The 20749-nt window shown below is 36.2% G+C and overlaps 2 protein-coding genes across 3 annotated transcripts; both read right to left on the reverse strand.

Moving 5' to 3' along the window:
* Positions 1-2448: 2448 nt before the first annotated feature.
* Positions 2449-12022, reverse strand: gask1b (golgi associated kinase 1B). 2 transcript variants are annotated; one of them, XR_015507765.1, is made up of 5 exons: positions 11095-12022; positions 9855-10063; positions 8929-9155; positions 4623-6478; positions 3238-4583 (listed from the first exon to the last, which is right to left on the reverse strand). XR_015507765.1 is itself a non-coding variant. In XM_087281839.1 (4 exons), the coding sequence occupies exons 1-4, from the start codon at positions 11888-11890 to the stop codon at positions 6271-6273; spliced, it is 1440 nt and encodes a 479-aa protein (XP_087137965.1). In that variant the 5' UTR covers positions 11891-12022; the 3' UTR covers positions 2449-6270. The 2 variants fall into 2 exon arrangements, 1 of the variants encoding a protein (XP_087137965.1); XM_087281839.1 differs by having other exon boundaries at positions 2449-6478.
* Positions 12023-13859: 1837 nt separating this feature from the next.
* On the reverse strand, positions 13860-20689 carry tmem144b (transmembrane protein 144b). The gene is given in 12 exon segments (NM_001005983.1): positions 13860-14179; positions 14940-14993; positions 15085-15182; positions 15341-15460; positions 15560-15678; positions 17498-17571; positions 17674-17755; positions 18484-18564; positions 19878-19977; positions 20039-20161; positions 20233-20376; positions 20559-20689. Coding segments are annotated over 12 exon segments (1143 nt in total). The 5' UTR covers positions 20623-20689; the 3' UTR covers positions 13860-14095.
* Between the last annotated feature and the right edge of the window lie 60 nt (positions 20690-20749).

Genomic DNA, 20749 nt, shown 5'->3' on the forward strand with positions numbered 1-20749 from the left:
ACAACCTAATTGTATGTTGAATCAACTTAAATTTGTAAAAATGATTAAGTAAACATGAAGCAATTGGGTGGAACTCAGCATTTTTACATTGTCACTTGGTTTTCTACACACTAAAGACTGCTAAGTTCCATATGTCCTTCATGTTGTCCAAACACAAATCGATTACAGTAAGTTAACTCAATCATTTATTCCAATTTTAGAGGGTTGAACATAACAAAATTAAGTTGTCCCCCCAAAAACCTTAAGAATGTTGTTGTTTCAATTTGTTTTAAATAATTTACACTGCAATTACAGTTGTATAAAAGTGAAAGAGAAAGGAAAATAAAGATTAACCCTTGTAACCCTGCCGATCCAACGCCACCCAACAGAGGTGGTATTAAACTGGCAACCTTCCGAATGGGAAGGTCTTGGAATGCTCTACCAAGAAGGCTAAAGACCATGCCCTCTAATGTCTGTCGCTAGAGCACCTATAGAGGTCAGAAGAGTGAGGTTTACCTGCACAGCACTTACTAGCTGGCCTTTGCACTCACCACCCTAAACCTCACTCCCACGGTCACGGCACCAATGTAACACCACCGGTCCTGCTTCACCCAACCCGCTCTGAGCTGGCATCAAACCTGTGACCTTTCGCATGGGAGTCGGTTGCTCTACCAAGGAGGCTAAAGACCATGGACTTAACAATTGTCGCTTGACCACATTAAGAGGTCAGAGGAGTGAGGTTTACCTGCACAGCACTTACTAGCTGGCCTCTGCTACACTCACCCTCCCTAAATTAGAAATTAAAAAGTGGGTGATTAAAACCTCCAGAACATGGGAGCAAGTCTTAATAATGAATGAGTTAATAAATTGTCCATTTAGTTTAATTGTTCAAAGTGGCTAATTCATTCATTTTCATTTAAAACACAGAATTCACATTCAGAAATGTATCAACATTGTGTTACTCAAAGTAAAAAAAAAAGAAAAGAAAAAGAGCTTTTTAAATATGCATCAGTTACAAAACAAAATCTTGCCATTTGAATGTGCAGAAAAAAATGGGAAAATGAAACAGTGGAAAAAGGCAGCTATAAAAATTACGTGTGTTTCAGGCTGTTATAGTTATAAATGAATGAAAGAATGAAATGACATGGAAAAGCCTTTTGAGTTAATGAGATGCTCAGCAATTTTTCATAAGTCAGAATAAGTTCACAAGCTATGGAATACAGATAAAGGGAGCTTCAAACACCAGCTCATTGTGAAAATGAAAATGTATCCCCGTCTATATTTCTGGAGAGCAGCTGATGGCTTCTGTTTCTTTTTGCACTACCAGCTGACCGCTTATTCCATGTGGACAACTTCTCCACTGTTACCAGTTTGCCCAGTGGTTCACCATATACGTTGGCGGAATGGGAGGCATACACAGCAGCCTCTGGTGGATTCGTGAAAGCAAAAAATGCAAAAAAAAAAAAAAAAAGTACCTACTGGCACTGGAAATGTAGACATGAGTAAGTATCCACAATAAGCCTGGGTTGGAATAATAGCTTGTTTGACAGAGGGGAAAAGGGTGGTTATGAGAACTGGTATAAAAGTGTCATTGTTTGGATAAAGTAGTTTAAAAAAGCACATTGGACGGAAAGAAAGAGTAATGGTGTCCCACTGTGACACAGGATGACAAATATGTAACTTCGCTGAATGTATTACACTGTTTTGAAACTTGACTGAAGGAACAGACAGGAAGTGATTAGACTGGAATTGCTGTGTCAACCCAAAGGAATTTCAATACACTTCAGACATTCAAATAAAATGAGGTCATATGCAAAACGAGCTCTTAAAAGATGCTTCTTTCCATTCCTATTATGGTATACTGCATTTGATATGATGCAAACAACACGTCCCCTGTGGATTTACAGCCAAAATAAAAACCTGTATCCAAATATATGCACTAATGGATTTAACATTCTTTGTGTTGAGGATGGAAAATGACACTGTACTATTATGGAAGTTAAACACGATGACTTATTGGTAGTGTGTGCATCACATTTAGATGAGCCGAGGTGATTTTACAGTTTCTAAACAACCCAATTTTTGTCTGGCAAATAGTGTGGCAAGACACAGCAAGTCCACTGTGCAAACCAGATACTTCTGAAATGTCTTCTGGCCAGTGCTGCCAAGCATTAAGTATTTTTCACACTCATAAAAGAGCCCTTGTGTGAGCATATTTCTGTGGGTAAGTATGTCTGTTCAAAAGGGGTCACTTTAGTTTCTGAGAACTGGTTGACTGGCAAAGCGCAACGCTAAGATGAGGAACAGAAAAGCTTCAGCTGCACTCTCAAACTCAAGTTTTTCTGCATGAAAACGGAAAACGAATGTAATACTGTAGCTGTTCAGAGACTACATTCAAAGAAATGATGCGAGGCTTAAAGTATTTTAAACCATATCCTAGGCAATTACGTGACAAGGAAACAGCACTAATGAAGATTCATTTATTCATTTTCCTTCCGCTTAGTCCCTTTTTTCAACAGGGGTTGCCACAGCGGAATGCACCGCCAACTTATCCAGCATATATTTTACACAGTGGATGCCCTTCCGGCTGCAACCCAGTACAGGAAAACATCCATCCAAACACAACAGCCAATTTAGGTTATTCAGTTTACCTGTATTGCATGTCTTTGGACTGTAAGGTAAACCGGAGAACCCTGAGAAAACCCAAACAATTTTGTGTTTAATAGATGTCTAAAAGACATCTAAACGACAGCTTGGCTAAAACAAGGCTAAACTTGGGCTGTCAGAGAAAATCTAATAGACATCTAAAAATAGTCCAAAATTAGACTAGTCGTCAAAAAGACAGATTAGACAGACTATATGTGTATTCATTTCTGTTTATTTGATGACTGGTCTAGTTTTGGCCTATTCTTAGACGTCTATTAGATTTTTGTTTTTACCAAGACGACTATGTTTAGATGTCTATTAGGAATCTTTTAAAAACAAAAAATGCTTGCTGGGAACCCACGCAAACATGGGGAGAACAAACAAAACAACTCACCACAGAAATGCCAACTGACCCAGCCGGGACTTAAACCAGCTACCCTCTGGCTGTGAGGTAACAGTAATGCTACTGAGCCACCATGTCGCCCACTAAAGATTCATGTCAAAGTGATCTTGCAGTGGACATTTTTATTCAAATCTTTTTTTTTACAGATATAAAAAATATTGTACAAAAATAAACACTTATCATAAGATACTGAATACTGCTAGTCGAAAAAAGATTCATATCTTTATGGTGATAAACAGAAGTGCAACAATACCAGATTTAACAGTTACACTCTGGAACTGTTATCATCCAGGTATAAAACAGTAGATAATACAATTTTGCAGAATTAATCATAAACTGCTGTTATGAGCTGAACTGACTTAAACTTACTGAGATGAACTTTAAAGTGCTGTAGGTATTATGGAAGAGTACAAACACTTTGACGTAACTAAGCTAGACATTTTAAGCAATTTTGCAAGACCCCGTTCCACTTGTCTGTGTCCGACAAGCTTTTAGTATCAGCCATGGTGCTCCCCTATTTGTGCACTTCCCGAGTAAACAGTGTATAATTAATACATAAACACACTTCTCAAAAAAAAATGACATACTGATTTCAGACAGAAGCAGAAATAAAGTTCTGCAGTATGCACAAGGGATATATTCATTATTTGAAAGTATGAGGGGAAATTAAAAATATACAAATTGAAGCCACAATATAGACCATGCTGCGTCCAAAATCGTCTACTCAGTAGGTACTGCATTTGAATGTAAATGCCGACCCTTAGACAAGCATATTCTATATAGTATGAATGTCAGTAGTATGAATGGAACTTGGTAAAGTCTAGATAGGATACAGCTGCAGATACGCACATCAATATAGCATCATTTTTATAACACTGTATAAAATAATTAATATTTTTACAGTACTCTGACGGTTGGGGTGGGGGTAGGTGGTAATATAATACAATTTATTGGGTAATTTATTAACATAAATAATACTTGATACAATTACTGTTTATACATTACTGTGACAGTTGGGGTAGGGGTAGACGTTGATAAAATACAATAAATGTGAAATTTATTAAATAATATATATAATTCTAGGTAACTTCCAGCTTGTATCATCATCACGTGACCTACTCACATCAGATACCTCACTAAACTCCCTAATTCTCTCTCGGTGCATAATGGGATAGCGTAGCATTCATTCGATGCTCACTTCAGAATCTCACCAGAAGTAGTAGGTCATCCGTGTACTTCTCAAATACTGTTTTTAGATTTCTAGGAGTTCGGACATACTATTCGGCTCACATACTGTTTATAGTGTACTATATAGTATGGACGTATGTAATTTCGGACACAGCATAGACCTTATTTTTTTTACTGCAAATGCAGCCATTGGAATCTTTTTTGGTTTAGGACTTCCTGTCTCTTTTCTTTCATTTCCATTGATTTTTAGATGTTAAAAACAGCTTGTTATTTGCTGTTTGTTCAAACTACTTATTTAAAATAAGTTCAGTCCACTTAAATTTGTAAAAAATATTAAGTTAACTTCATAAGTTTTCCTTCATGTTGCCTCAACACAAATCAATTGTGTGGAACCCAGCATTTTTACAGTGTGTGTTAAAAACTGATATTTTCTTATTATATTCTTCTTCTTTTTATGCATAGATATATGTTTATTAGTCATTCATTCATTTACTTTTTGGCTTAGTCCCTTTATTAACCTGGGGTCATCACAGCGGAATAAACCGCCAACTCATCCAGCATCTGTTTTACGCAGCGGTTGCCCTTTCAGCTGCAACCCATCTCTGGGAAACATTCAAACACACTAATTCACACTCATAAACTACAGACAATTTAGCCTACCCAATTCACCTGTGCCGCATGTCTTTGGACTGTGGGGGAAACCGGAGCACCCAGAGGAAACCCACGCAAACGTAGAGAGAACATGCAAACTCTACATAGAAGCACCAACTGACCTAGCCAAGGCTTGAACCAGCGACCTTCTTGCTGTGAGGCGACAGCACTACCTACTCTGCCACCGCGTCGCCTATACGTATATTCACACACTTGTATTTAGAGCAAGTAGTTTGACTGCATTTATTATTCCTAGTCATTTCTCCCATAGGAAACTGAATCGGAAGTTCTAAAACAATCACAAAAACAAGCGCACTTTCGTATTACACAATAAGGCCAGTAGACTTTCTGGGTACCTGCTGTATGCATTGCAAGTCCCATACAAACACATTTACACTTGTTTTATGTTAATCGTCAATGCTACTCTACTGAAATACCTGTCAGACAAAATGCTGGAAATTGACAAAGGCACAGAATATCAGTGTTTTGATTGGCTGGGTGGCCTGTCAATCAAACTGTCGGGCGAAGGTTTTATTGTGCCACTCTCTCTGTAAAAAACGTTCTTTTTAATACACATTTAGGGATTCAAAATAATATTTTTTTCAAAAAGCTGGATGGAAATGTCAAGCTGTGCATTATATATATTTTTTCCAACAAGACAAAAACTATGATGGAAACAAAATGATCAAATAATAATAATAGAAAAATATCATTGCACTCAACAGATTAAATAACTAAACTAATAATCTCAAATGTTGTCATTCTGTAATGCTTGAACCGAATCAAAATGATCTGGTTAAGTGACCTTGCAGATTATTTTCCCAAGGATGAAAATTAAAGTGATAGTTCACCCAAAATGAAAATTCTGTCATCATTTACTCACCCTCTACTTGTTCCAAATCAGTATGAGTTTCTGTCTTCTGTCGAACACAAAGGAAGATATACTGAAGAATGTTAGAAAAAAAATCAAACAGACATGGAAAAAGAGATAGAAATGGTGAATTGTACTGTATGTTTGAGAACATAATAGTTGTGTAAACAAAAACAAAACCAAAAAAAAAACAGCATTTGTGTTGCTCAACTTCAGGCTTGCTAGTGGACATGATTTTTGACAGCAGAGGTGGTCAAATGAAGAGGCTAATTGTGGTGGAAGTTAACGAAACGGATCCTATCACTTACAGCACCTTTAACCTGAGGAATGTCAATAACAAAAATGACCCCTTGACTCCATCTTAAACTGGAGACCACTTACAACACACACATTTCTGTAGTGCAGAGAATTGCGACCGGAAGAGTTTTACTTTTTTTATGTCTTCACTGCCATAATGGTTCAAAAACATCATTTACTGGAAATCGAAAGGTTGGTGCTTCGTCTTACACATTGAAAACTGAAGCCTCGTCTGTCAAGAGTTCATAGGTACTACTTTAATCCCATGGGCATTGATGTACGTGAGCAAGACTTTGGCTCTTCTCTCAATTACGTCAATGAGTTTTTCAATGCCTTGCCGACCGCCCTGACTGTCCCAGTACTCCTGGTCCAGAAACAGCGATTGCAGGAGCTTTTCTCTGAGACGCTGAGACATCAACACGGACACACACTGATCTGGTAGCCTGAAAGGAGAAAAATATTAAAAGCATATGAGCATGTACTCTAAGATTAATAAAGCAAACATATTATTAATGAACTGTGTACATTATAATTTCTACTTTAATTTATACCCTCAAACCAAATTGTATTGGGAACGTACATATTGTGTAACAGTCAGCTGTAATGCCAATAATGTGCCAGCTGCTATACTCAAACAGCGCAATGGCCCATCGTTTGCCCTGATTTATGTTATGTGCACAAGTGAGCTTGCCTTCCCAGAGGTATCACATTAGCAGCAGAATCCCTTGCTCAGACAGCACGTGTCAGATTGTTGGCATATGTCTTTGCTTACGTCTTCAGTGCTGTTGTGGAGGTGTTGGCTTACTGATAGGCCATACTTGTGGCCTCAAAGACATTAGTTCTTAGTTGCATTTACAAAAAAGATCAGTATGAACAAGAAAAAATGAGGCCAAATTAAATTTTATTTTATCTACCCTTCTGGGGTCTGAGGGTGTTTTGGGGGCCTGGAGAAGTTCCGACATGCCCTGACCTGTGCTTTTGTCAGTTGCTTATAAACATATAGGTGGCTAAGCCACTGTAAACAGCACAAACTGGGCTAATATAATATGTTAGCAACATGTATGTACAGCTGAAGTTGGAATTATTAGTCCACCTTTTAATTTCTTCTTAAATGATGCTTAACAGAGTAAGGAAATTTTCACAGTATGTCTAATAATATATTTTTCTTCTGGAGAAAGTCTTATTTGTTTTATTTCGGCTAGAATGAAAGCAGTTTTTTTTATTTTTTAAACACTGTTTTAAGGTCAAAATTATAAGCCCCTTTAAGCTATTTTTTTCGATAGTCTACAGTACAATCAATATACAATAACTTGCCTTATCATCCTAACCTGCCTAGTTAACCTAATTACACTAGTTAAGCCTTTAAATGTCACTTTAGGCTGTATAGAAGTGTCTAGAAATGTGTGGAAAAAAATATTTTCTTAGTTAAACAGAAATTGGGGAAAAAAATAAACAGGGGGGCTATTAATTCTGACTTCAACTGTATATGATTGTGTTTTTGAATAATACTGAAATAACTTCGGCGACACAGTGGCTTAGTGGTTAGCACTGTCGCCTCACAGCAAGAAGGTTGCTCATTCTAGTCCCAGCAGGACCATTTGGCACTTCTGTGAGGAGTTTGCATGTTTGCGTGGGGTTGCTTCGGTTTCCCCCTCAATCAAAAGACATGCGGTATAAATGAATTGTGTGAACAAAAATGGCCATATGAGTGTTTGTGAATGTGAGAGTGTGTGGGTGTTTCCCAGTTCTGGGTTGTGGCTTGAAGGGCATCCACTGCGTAACACAAATGCTGGAATAGTTGGCAGTTTATTCCGCTATCTCAACCCCTGATAAATAAAGGCTTAAGCTGAATAAAATGACTCCATGAAGCCATTTGTTAACAAGACTTTTGAGAATCCCCTCCCCGTTTTTTTTCCACCCAATTTCTATTTGATGGAAAGAAGATTTTTTTCAACACATTTCTAAACATACAACAAAGATTACCGGGAGATTATAACTCGTTTGCGGGCATCTGGGAGACTCCTGAAACTTCCCGAACTACTCATAATTCTCTCTTCATATAGCCATATGCCTATTACATATCTATAAAACACAGTGATATAACCGGGCTAGGATCGTTTGCTTTCTCATTACAATCGATCTGCTCCAAAGTTCGTTTCAATCAAGTCACGACCACCTCATTCAAGCGATCTCGGAGCGATTGTTTTGGCGTGGATCAGAGCGCGATTGGTGGTTTCAAGCATGCCAAACGAACTGCGCTAACTGGGCAAATGAGACAGGTTCCGAAACAAAAGTGTAGGTGTGAAAGCAACCTTAAAGACTTAACTAGGTTAATTAGGTTAACTAGGCAGATTAGGGTAATTAGGCAAGTTATTTTATAATGATGGTTTGTTCTGTCGACTATTGAAAAAAATAAAGCTTAAAGGGGGAAATCATTTTGCACTGTCGCCTCACAGCAAGAAGGTCACTGACTCGAGTTCTAACTGGGCCAGCTGGCATTACTGTGGAGTTTGCATGTTCTCCCTGTGTTGGCGTGTGTTTCTTCCAGGTGACTAGGGAAAGTGAATGAATTAACGACCCAAGGTTTGGGTTTTGCATAAAATACACATACTATATTTTTATTAATCTATTTTGAATTATTATTCACTAGATTGTCACCACAGGTGTCTTCACTCAACTGCAGTCAAAAAAGAAACCAAAATAATACAGAAGAAAATCTCTTATTAAAAAGGAGAACAAAGACATTTTATCATTTGTAACACATTAAAAAATGCAGACATTGGACAAGGATGAGTATTTCAAGAGTAACTGTGTTTTTCTTTCAAATACTGTACTGTATCACTTGAAAAACTTTTGTTCAAAAATTAACATGTGATGTACTATGTTTACTCACTCTTTGATGCCCTCAAGTAGCCTGAAGTCCAGATTGTCCTCATCTCGGTCAAAGTAGCCCTTGTTGTTGAAGAATACCAGGTGGTGTGGGTCATGTCTGCGGTGGATTATGTGTGTTAGCTCTATACTGTCCTTGTCTCTACATTCCTCATGGTAACCAAGCTCAACACAGGTGTCTTCTGGACGGGGCTTGAATCCACAACAGTTTTTATCAAGCCGTTCATAAATCTGAGAAGAAACACAATCTTTATTTTTTTTGTTTGTTATATGGTTATGGTCAATTTAGGGGTTTTCATGCACCTATAAGTTTAAAAGATTTTTTTTTTTGCCTAATGGAAAGGAAACATCTGAAAATAGACATTTAAGTGTTTCTTTTGTCATACTTTATCTATTTGTGTCTGTATACAATACATGTTTATATTCTGTTTAATCAAAGGACACCTTCCCATATCTTAAACAGTAGGGCGAGGTTGTGGATTTGTTCCCCAAGGGAAAAGACACAAACACCTGATTTATTGTGTAAGTTTTTTTGGATTGAGTCCTTCTGCGCTTCAACATTTTATTAATATCTACACTTTGATTATTCAGTTTTTACAGAGGAATATGCTTACACAAGTTAAGTCTGAAATATGGAATGATAAAGACAGATTACCAAAAGTTTATAAAAACCTTAGACTCAATCAATAAATCAATTATTCTCCAATCAATCAATCAATCAATCAATCAATCAATCTTAAACAAGAATCTGAAACCTGACTTCATCCAGTTTTCAGATATTTTGTGCTAATAATGTATGCAAATGAGTACACATTTAATTCAATAAAAGGTACAAAAATATAAATTCTTAATTTTTAATAAATCAATTAGTTGTTTTTAGTTAGCTTTTCACCCTAGTATTGCGTTAATCATGGATGGGTGGATGAGTACCTGCAGAAGGAAATCAAAGACTACCAGTTTGCTCCATTCGTGGTGGTGTATGCTGCTACAGCCCCACTCTGGTTTGGGTGTGACGCCACGATGCCAGCACTTGTGTTTGAGAGAAGTTTGATATGAGCCCCAGTTCAGTTTCTCAGAGGGTTGATCTGCTACAGGGCCTAGAGAAGGATCCCACAAAACCACCGGACAAGGCTGTCCTTCTGAAACATGATGCATAGGGTTCATCACAGTCATGTTCTCTTAATAGCTCAAGACAGCACTTAAATATGTATACCAAAGTAAGTACTTGATACAGTCTATTTAAAAGCCACAGAAAAAAAAAATGACTGCATTAGACACTAATTATGGTTTCTCAGAGCAGTTAAAGCAATGGTTTACAAAACTTGCTAAAACAAGGTTAATTAATTAAATATATTATTATCATTGTTATTGTTTTTTATGATTACAGAAGACATATTCTATAAGTCATAACAGTATAAACCTTAATGATCGACTGGAACGAAGATTTAAGGATAACACACACAGGCTTAATATTTTGTTATAATTCAATTACAATGTCCAAATAAGATATGTGTGACAAAAATATTCAAACACTTTTGGGCCATAAACATCTAAGTCTATAAACAAATAATAAGTAAAATGCATGTATATTGTAGAAAAAAATGTAAATTAAAAAATAATATTTAAACAAAAACTATATATAAATATAAAATGATCTAACTTAGATAATTATATTAAGTATAAAAATGCCATATTCGTACACTGTAAAACCTAAAAGTTAAGGTACTCAAACCATTTGAGGAAACCGATTGCAAAAAACATTTAAGTTCAAAAACTAATCCTAATGAGTACTGTGAACTTAATCCATTTGAGTAAATGAAGCAATTTGAGCACAGTAAAACCTGATAAATGAAGAGAACTCAAACCAACTGAGAACTGAAACTCAACAAGTTAAGGCAACTTAACCCGTTTGAGGAAACCGATTGCAACAAACCATTTGAGTTTTAAAAAAAAACTAATCTGAGTACTGTGAACTTACTCCATTTAAGTTAAAGTAATGGTGTATTTAATTAACTCATTACCTTCAAAACAGAGTTCAAAACTATTTTCAAATGAGTAGAATTAACTTTCAGTAAATTTTAAGTCAACTACACTCATTTCATTTGATAAAGATGATTGTTGGGTTACAGTGTACAAAAAAACGACACACAGATGTGTTTAATATCAATACCTCCAAGAGAGTGGAATCTCCTGCTGACAGCTGGCAAGGTTCTGTTCAGTCCCAGAATCCTGTCCAGATGAAAGGCGAAGACTTCACTCATGTCCACGGGCCGCTTGACAACACCGCAACACTCTGTGGCATTGTCGCTACGATTCGTCGCACTTTTAAACAAAATCAAAGAAGAAAAATCGCGGTGTGCAACTTCATCAATTTGCGTAATTTTGCTATCCGCTAGAAAGCGCATGGCGGTGATGTCCTCATTGCTGAACCACGGAGGAGCTCTTGTACTGTAAATCCTGATGGATGAATAATCACCGTTCCTGCCATCAAACTCAGAATATGGCAGTCGCCCGCCAGAAGTATTTGTGCTTTGCCTCTCGCTCTTCTCTCTGTCCGGTATGCCATCCTGCTGTTTCACTTTAACTTTCTTTCTCCGGAGTTTGGGTCGCACCGTGCCCCTGATGATGGCTGGTTTGTGCCGCTTGGATTTGAGCGTTATATACACCACATTTACTCTGGTCGGACTCACGGATTCATTCACCTCCCCATCGGTGAGGCCCTGGTCAGTTTTACTCTGAGAATAAACGCCATTTCCAGTCCACAGTTCCGGGCGTTTATCTTGTCGAGTGGACGTGTGACTAACATGAACTGTGAAAAACAGATAACCAAAGCACACCACGGCTACAATCAAGTACTTCCTTACTGCGGAATAACTCCTACAACAGTTGCAGACTTTCAGGAACGATGAGGACAAGTAAATCAAAGTGTCCCCGACATCTCCAGCGCGAGTCGAACGCGTATCCATTGGTACGAGTGTGTGCGCATGGTTAAGTCGTTTTTTATCCAAGTTGGAATAATAGCGTTGGCTTTGGGTACATATTGATGGTGCTCAGGAGCTCCAAGATGATCCGCTCAGCGCAGGAGCTCCAGTATGAATGGAGCGGTCCCGATCCCGGATCAGCTGACACAGCAGTCCCAAACTCAGAAGAATGCCGCTTGTCATCCTCACGCCCCATGCGCAACGCAAGCCAGAGAATAAACATTATGAAGTCAGATTTACAAGATATAAAAGTTACACTGTATATTCCTGTGCGTATACAGTATAGCCTATGTGGGAGGAAACTTAAATCAATATAACCTGATCTGTATAGGGATTTTTCAGAAATCTTTATCGACATCGAGTCTTGCTTTATAGACCCTTATTACAAAAACACCTTTGATTTTACAGAATGTTTCATTATAATTGAAAAAATGCTCGAGAATTGATTTGGAGTGTTATAAAATTATAATTGGAAGAAGGTTCTTTAGAGAACCACCAATGGGTTTTCTGCAACGTCACTGAAAAAAGGTCTTCAGTTGGAACCTTTGTTATTTTTTTATGGATAAATTAGTTTCTGACCAGTTTAGGAAACTTAGCTGGTCATACACATTAATAGTGTATTTAATAGGTTCATTATGCTTCAATAACCCTGTCCACTAACCCACTCATTTTCATTCGAAAAATGTTAAAAACATCCCAGTTTAAGCACATCCATGGAATTGCTAGGCAAGTAGTTGGTCACTTGAAGTAAATCTCCACAGAGACTAAACATATATAGCTTTACAAAGAGTTTGGTCCCTCAAAACCCAGCAAACTATTATTGAAGAAAACTCTTGAAAGTTGTGAAATATGATTTGGCAGATTTACATGGTGTGTGTCAAGTAAAAAGTTTTTATTATAACACATTACTTTGCTCCGCACTATTTAATCAAATTTCTGGTTGAGATTTCTAAACCAGAACATAATCTGTAGGTTAGCCAATGAGTACAAGTTACCACTATAAGCAAACCACTTTTATTGACCTCTTAAATCCAGAATTTAATGGTGCAAATAAAACTACAACTAGCTAACTGGCTTCAGGATGCAGGCCCCGCAGGAGGAAGATGCCTGTGCGCACCTGCCTGTAAACAATGTTGTTTTGACATGTTCTTTACTTTAATACTGGCGTGAATCTGCAAAGCAATATTGATGGATTTTTAATAAAAAGAACAGCAAATGGGCAAAGCAACAGTACAATGTAGTCTTTTAGGTACATCAGGAGGGCATTAAACATTTTCATACGTGCCCTATTATTTGTATTATTGTGAGGGAAAATAATGTCACAATTTTTACAATTATTTTAAAATAAAATGTGTTTCAGTGTAACAGCTAGTTGATACCCACAAATCATAACAGGCATATTCAGAACAACAATTACTTGGTTACATATAAAGAGACTTTTTTTTTTAACCACAGTGAAGCCTCGAGACTCGAGTTATTATTTATACTTCATTGCAGTCCTTCAAAGGATATCATCCATTTTTTAACAATATCCTTTCAATCATTTAAAATATAACAACTCAGTATGATCACTTATTCATGTTTAATGTGTACTGATCAGAATGAGTTTATTTTCATATTTGCATATATATTATTTTGAATGAGTGCAGAAGATGGTCACCAATATTTATATTTTTCCACAAAAAATTTAAGCAATGTAGACATTTTACTTGAATTTTATTTATTTCCCATGCATTTACAATATCTTCTGTGAATTTAATTTGATGCAGACACCAACTGAGTTTATCCATATATACCCATCCAAGTTTTGTGAGTATGTCTGCTGATGGGCTTATTGTAGGAATTGAAACATTAATAATTAAACTCGCTGAGACTCAATAGTGTGGGGACTCCAATAAAAGAAAATAATAATAAAAAAAACATCACAAATTCAAACACAAAGCTATACTCAATAGCCAGAAAAGGGGAAATGGTTTAATTGAAATCCTCATGAACTTACAGAACACATATAATTAATTGACAGCAGTTAAAATGCAAAAGCAGAAAAAAAGTCCAAAATTCATCAGGGGCTACCAAGCAACTGCAGAAGACTCATGAAACGTAATGAGAAAGTGACTGCAAAGTTTGGCAGGAATATTAATTTAAAACCTGATCCACTATTGCCACCTTGTGGTAACTTAACATCCAGGCTCAGATCTTTGAATAGGCAGTTAAGAAGGAGCCTGCCAGCACAACACAAGTTGCCAAAGCAAACAACAGCAAGTTTCCAATGCCCTGAGGAGATCAATCAGATGGTTAGAAAGACCTAATTAGATATTGATTAACTTTATTCTTTAGTACTATATTCTTTACTCGTATAATTTTTTATTTTGTCCAAACCTCTAGATAATGCATGTCATTTATAGTTAAAGGCAAAACTATTAGCCCTCCTGTGCAATAGTCATTATGTTTAAAGATTTTCCCCAAGTGCTGTTTAATGTAAAAATTCTTTAACATAACTTATTAGAAATGAATTATTTTAACTTAACTATGATGTTAGCAAATGCAATTTTACAGGATACCAGTATTTAGGTTAATTTAGCGCAATTTAAAGGCTTAACTAAGTTAATTATACTGTATGGTTAAATCATTGGACAACAGTGTTTTGTTCTGTAATCAATCAGATAAAAGATACATTTCTTAAGGGGACCACTAATATTGGCCTTAGTGTTTTGTAATACAAAAATACAGTGTTAATAAAAATTATAATTAGAGCCAAACTAAATGAAATAAAACTTTCTCCAGAAAGAAAATATAATCAGTTATACTGCAAAAAATATCGTTGCTCTGTTAAATATCACTTGCAAAAAATATAAATAAATAAAAAACTCAAGGCGGCTAATAATGGTTTTCAATAGTACTGTATAATACAAATTGCTCAAAATAAAAACTACAAAACGTTAATAAAAGTTAAACGTGTATGACTAAAAAAAACTCAGATAAATGTAAAAATAGAATTCAAATTACTGCATGAATGCAAATAATTTTATGATACCTTGACCTCTTTAAATACCACACTTCCCCACAAAGCAGCTACTAAGGAATAACCCTGAAAGCAAGGAAAACACTGTCATTATCCACGATTAGCCAAGCAAGATTAAATAGAACATGAAAGATTTTTTATGCCATACTGTACTTACAGCATTAGTTATAGGGAATGTGATCACTGCACCAAGGTAGTAATTTGCCATAAGCCAAGAATATGTGGCCAATCCCCACATCAGGCCACTTGAAAAACCTGCATGAAAGTCATAACATAAGTTAAAAATCAGCTCTACGATTCATCTGAAAGGTAATAAGAAATACTGCCAGGGTTGTTAATGTTGTAAATTAGTCAACTATAAAGCAACATCCTTCTTCCATGTTAGAATAAAGATGATGCAATGCATGAATTACCAGGTAAGATGGCTCTGGGATAGATCCGAGGCCTGTTTTTCATGACTGCACAGTAAGCGAGAAAATACACTGTGCTTGTGAGGAAAATTCCACTGTAATGGGCGAAGCAGTAGTCAATTTCTGTAATGGATGGCAAAATATGTTAAACATTTTACAGGCTATACATCACATTTGGCTGTAATACAATTGCATGCGAATATTTATATATAAATACTGCACCATTTTGACTGGATCCAATGAACATGCTTGAATTATTTGTGGCGTGCAATTTCATATAAAAAACAGGCACAAACGCACTGCCATAAAGGACACCTGAAAATACTGCCAAGATGCAGCCACTGTAACGAGAGGAGAACATGTGAAATACAATCAGATTTTCTGGAAAACTTCTATACATAAAAAACATAATGCCACAGAGTAAGCATAATAGAGAAATGAAAAGCATAAAAACATTTTAAAACAATATTAGTTAAACACCAACAAGTGACACTTTTACCAAATGTGGTGTGGTGAGTGTGAGATCATAATAAAGATTAATGCTAAACTGTGATATTGCATTGCAGATACACAGCCTCAGTTGGTTAAAAGAAAAATAAGCTAAAAATGAAAGAATGGACTTGGATGAGATGAGGTAAATAAATAGGATTTAAAAAAAAAAACTAACAATGAGATACAAGCACAATGTGACACAAAAACAGCAGCACTTTTATTATGCCACAGTTGACAACTTACGGTTATTCCAGTTGTGATCACATGGGGATTTTGTTAGAATGCTGTTCTGTATAGTCTAATACAATTCACATTATATTTAAGCATATTTGGTGTTTCCCGATAAGAGGTTTTTATAAAACCAAAACAGAAACTGAAGGTGTATGATATTATTACACAGGACACTGTCCATGTCACCATTTAAAAACTATTTATTTTACTATTTATTACTATCTGTATTTGAACAGTCTGCAAAATATTTGGGATAATACACTATCTTACAAAAGTCTTGTTGTCTATCCAAGTTTTAGGAGCAGCAAATACTAACTTAAACTCTAGTTGATCATTTGGTATCAAAAATGGCTTATATGAAAGCAAAGGTCTCTAGATTACGCTTATTTTACCAAAATAAAATATGATCATGCCTTGGTTTTTAATTAAGACAGTAAAGTATGTGTTTAATTACAAAATTATTGTCATTAAACAGAAATAATGTACAGCAGGGGTGACCAACCCTGCTCCTAGAGATCTACCTTCCTGTTGAGTTCAGCTCCAACCCTGATGAAACACACCTAAACCAATTAATCAGGACCTGAACAGCTCTGGATAATTACAGGCAGGTGTGTTTGATTTGGGTTGCAACTGAAATCTCCTGGACAGTAGATCTCCAGGAGCAGGGTTGGTCACCCCTGATGTATAGTAATGAAAATAAAGGCAAAGGAAAAGTCATGGTGATTCTTTGGATTCATCTTTAATGCCTCCTCCATCTTAAATCAGACATGCTCAGTAATGTTTATGTCTGGTGACTGGGCTGGCCAATCCTGGAGCACCTTGACCTTTTCAGGAAATTTGTTGAGGCTGAAGTGTGAGGAGTGTTATACTGATTGTTTGACTGGAAGTTATTAGAAAAAAAAAAACATTGACCACTAGGTGGCACTGCCAAAAAAGTTCCTTACAGTGTGGTTCCTTCACGACATGGTTGTCAAAACACACACCAAGTTCAGTCTGAATGCACTCAAGCATCGCAGAGATATAACTTTACATCCACTTTAGCATTTGTTTGCATGCTATTCAAGAGAAATTTAATGTTTAAGATTATCTGCTTTAATAAGAGTTTGAAGATGCAAAAAAATGCAATGAAATCGCTTTAAGTAAAAGAAAAACACTATTCACATTCCTTACAGTTCAAAAGTGATACAAATACAACTTGTGCAACTTGACAGTTGTTGGCACTGGATGGATTGGTTTAGAGACTACACATTTTCTGTGGTTAACATGCAGACTGATCTCTATTTGTATGCCACATTTCACAACTCTTGCTATATATTTCCAGAATGGAGAAAGCAATAGCACAGAAGAAAAGCCTTCAAACTCAGACTTTCCAGTGCAGCATTCATGAACAACTAGAGAAATGTCTGTAAAATGGAAATTGGCCAAAAAGTTACTTACAACACTCTCTTGCTCTTCGGGGAAATTGTGTCCACCCATGAATCACTGGGACTTATGCTGTCTGGATCTAGCCTCTAAAGACATACATGTGTAAATGCGCGCACACTCACACACTGCAACTATTTGTGTATCCAAGAAAATTTTATTCTTAACCTAAAAAAAAGCCTTAAACTTACCCTATCATCAATCAACAGAGGCATAAATTCAGTGGACGTGCGTTGATGACCATCACTTTTCACAAAGAAGAATATGATGGCACTAAAACAAGGACGCGATCGTGTTACATAAAAGCTGACCTTACACAATAAATAAAAGATAAGGATATTTTTATTCCATAAAATCAAATGGAACTGTGGCTCCAATACAATGCGACTTCAGGTCTTAGGAGAAGATTTATCCAGCCTTACACAGTATATTGCATTTTCAATTTCACAGGAACTTTTAGGCCAGTAGGACAGCCGAACTTTGATCTCAAAGGAACTTCATGAGGCGTAACTCATAAGTGAACTAGAAACATTTTCAAGATGGAGTTAGTAAAAGGCTTCCCACAGCATTTTGTTACAATCCAGCACTTGAATATTGCTTATAAAAAAGTAGTACTTCAGACTGCACTACCAGTGTCACTTAACAGAAATACAAAACTAAAAACTGTAAATGCAAAGGTTTTACATCCTCCATCATGAAAAAGTGCATGTTATCCTTACACTATTCCCCCCATGTTTAGCTACCCTTGGTTTTTCTCTATATATTTTGCCATGTCTTGAATTTTGTTTGCCTTTCTATAAGCATTTTAGATTTTTCTTCTGCTCGCATGCAAACCATGATCTCACATATTGGCCCATATTTGCTACATTAGCCATGACCCAAATTGGTCAAACCGAAAATTGACTGATAAATTTAAGAATAATTCTTAGTGTTTACAATTGCACACATAAATGCATAATAATAAATAAAAATAATTGAAAAATATACAAATTTCCCAGTACCTTAGAAGACAAAGACCAGCACCACAGTAATTGAGCAAAGGCTTTGATACTTCTTCTGGATGCAGTCCAAACCAGCCAAACCTTGAAATAAATGACTTGAATGAGACTTTAATAAATAATAATAACAAATAAATTTATCTATTAATACTTTAATATTTTGAAAAAGGGCAACCACAATGCGATGAAAATGTGCCCACCAGCTCATCTTCAGGGTGAGAAATGAGAGTTTGAGCGGGATCAAAAATGATGGCTTACTCGCAGTGTCGTGCAAAAGAGTTTATTTACACTGCCAAAAACTCTGAAGGTATATACAAATGCAAAATAAAACAAAAATCCAAAAAGTACCAAAGAAACAACAAACAGGAAGTAAATCTGAAAAATATACTCCAAATATATCTACAAAAATAAGCGCAGCAGGTATCCACAATATATACAAGTTTGCTTTTTTACGAAGTCGATGCAACACTTGCATCGACTTTGTAAAAAAGCAAACTCGTATATATTGTGGATACCTGCTGCGCTTATTTTTGTAGATATATTTGGAGTATATTTTTCAGATTTAAATTATATATATATAATTTAACCAATAAAGAAAATACTCCTAAGAAAAAGTATGACTAAAGTATGAGCTAAATTAAAATTTTCTTAAGATTCTAAAAATAACATTTAAAAAAACTAAACTGATGTCAAAATTACATTTACTACTTACTGCCACATTTTAAACGGCTCAACCTATTCTCTAGATAAAGGGGTGCCCAAACTTTTTCTCATAAAGGGCCAAAAACCAAACTTGATTGAGGGCAGTGGTTCCAAGTTAAATAAACCAAACCATAAATTTGCCATGGGTAATTTCAAATTTATTTGAATATTATTTAAAAATAACTAGCTTTAAAACATATTAAATAATTATGCAGCATCATTTTTATGCTTTGTAAGAAACATAGTAAAAACATTTTAAAAATCCCATTTATAACATAATGGAGTTCAATGCTCAATACACTAGTCGAGCTGGTCCTGCCTTTGCCTTGATTTGCTCACCCGTGTCTTGTACATGTCAAGTCACAGTTTTTACATTTTATTAGATGTAAATTTTCATTTAAATGTAACATTTAATTTTTGTTGAATTTTGTAGGTCCTCAATTAAACAAAATGTTATATTCAATTTGAAATGACAGTCTGTCAAAAGTATTCACCCCCAACCAACTCCCCATCATTTTCCCTTTCAAATAGGATGGCCAGAATAGGCCATCTTTGGCCACCTCTGCTCTAAATGCTTGTGTCACTGCTCAAATCTTGTGAACTAGCCTGAACCACAATATAAATGCATCCTTACACCAAGAAATTCAACACATCCCAGTTTAAACACCTTGTGTCAAAACATTGAGACAGTTTACCTTGAGCTTGCCCATCCAATTAGCAATGCACTGGATCCCCAAAGCAAAATCCCAAGTCCAAGTCCAATAAACTTAACTACTGGGACAGCGCTTACATGTCCTGAGAAGAAAAACTTACATAAATAACATCTTTATAACTTAAAGGATTTTAATAAGCTTACCTGTGGCCCAAAGTGCTCCTCCAAGCATAGCAGCTGGATGAGCTTTGGATGGGTGAAACAGTGTGTCAACAACCAGTCCAACAAACCATATACCCGAAGCGCAAATCCACTGGAAAAACATTCCTGGAAAGACAACACGTTTTGAGTCAAAAGTAATGGCTTGAAGGATAAAATAGTACAGTTAATGACTTTACCATCGCCGGTCTCTATTCTTTTCATAGGAACAAAATAGCTTCCATACAACAGCACTGCAAACGCACAGGTCACATAGCCATAGGTGGTTTCTGCACTGTTCTGCACTTTATTGTAGGGCAACGCAGCATCATCACCAGAAGGCTCTATAAAACAAAACCAGTGCTAACATGTGTAGCATTTCTGCTAAAATACATTCAATTAGCATTAAGTGCATAATATTAACTATCTACAACAGTGAGGCTATGACAACTTCCAAGTTCACACCTTAGTGCTGTCAGTCAAGTATTTAATTTAGATGAGTACGTTAAGTTCATGCTTCTTTTACCTTCAACTGCCAATGTGCAACAGCTCCTTACAAGCAAAAGCACAATTACAGCCAGAAAAGCCATCTCAGTGTCTTATACTCGCGGATAAACACTACATTTGTTGTAGAGGCAAAGCAGTCAGGTTTGAAAAGCAGGTGTCAGTAATTAGTGTTGCTTTTCAGATTGACCGTAGCATCCAGAGTCTTCCATA

This window comes from Danio rerio, chromosome 14 (genome assembly GCF_052040795.2).
Source record: "Danio rerio strain M-AB ecotype USA chromosome 14, GRCz13ab, whole genome shotgun sequence".
Taxonomy (NCBI): domain Eukaryota; kingdom Metazoa; phylum Chordata; class Actinopteri; order Cypriniformes; family Danionidae; genus Danio; species Danio rerio.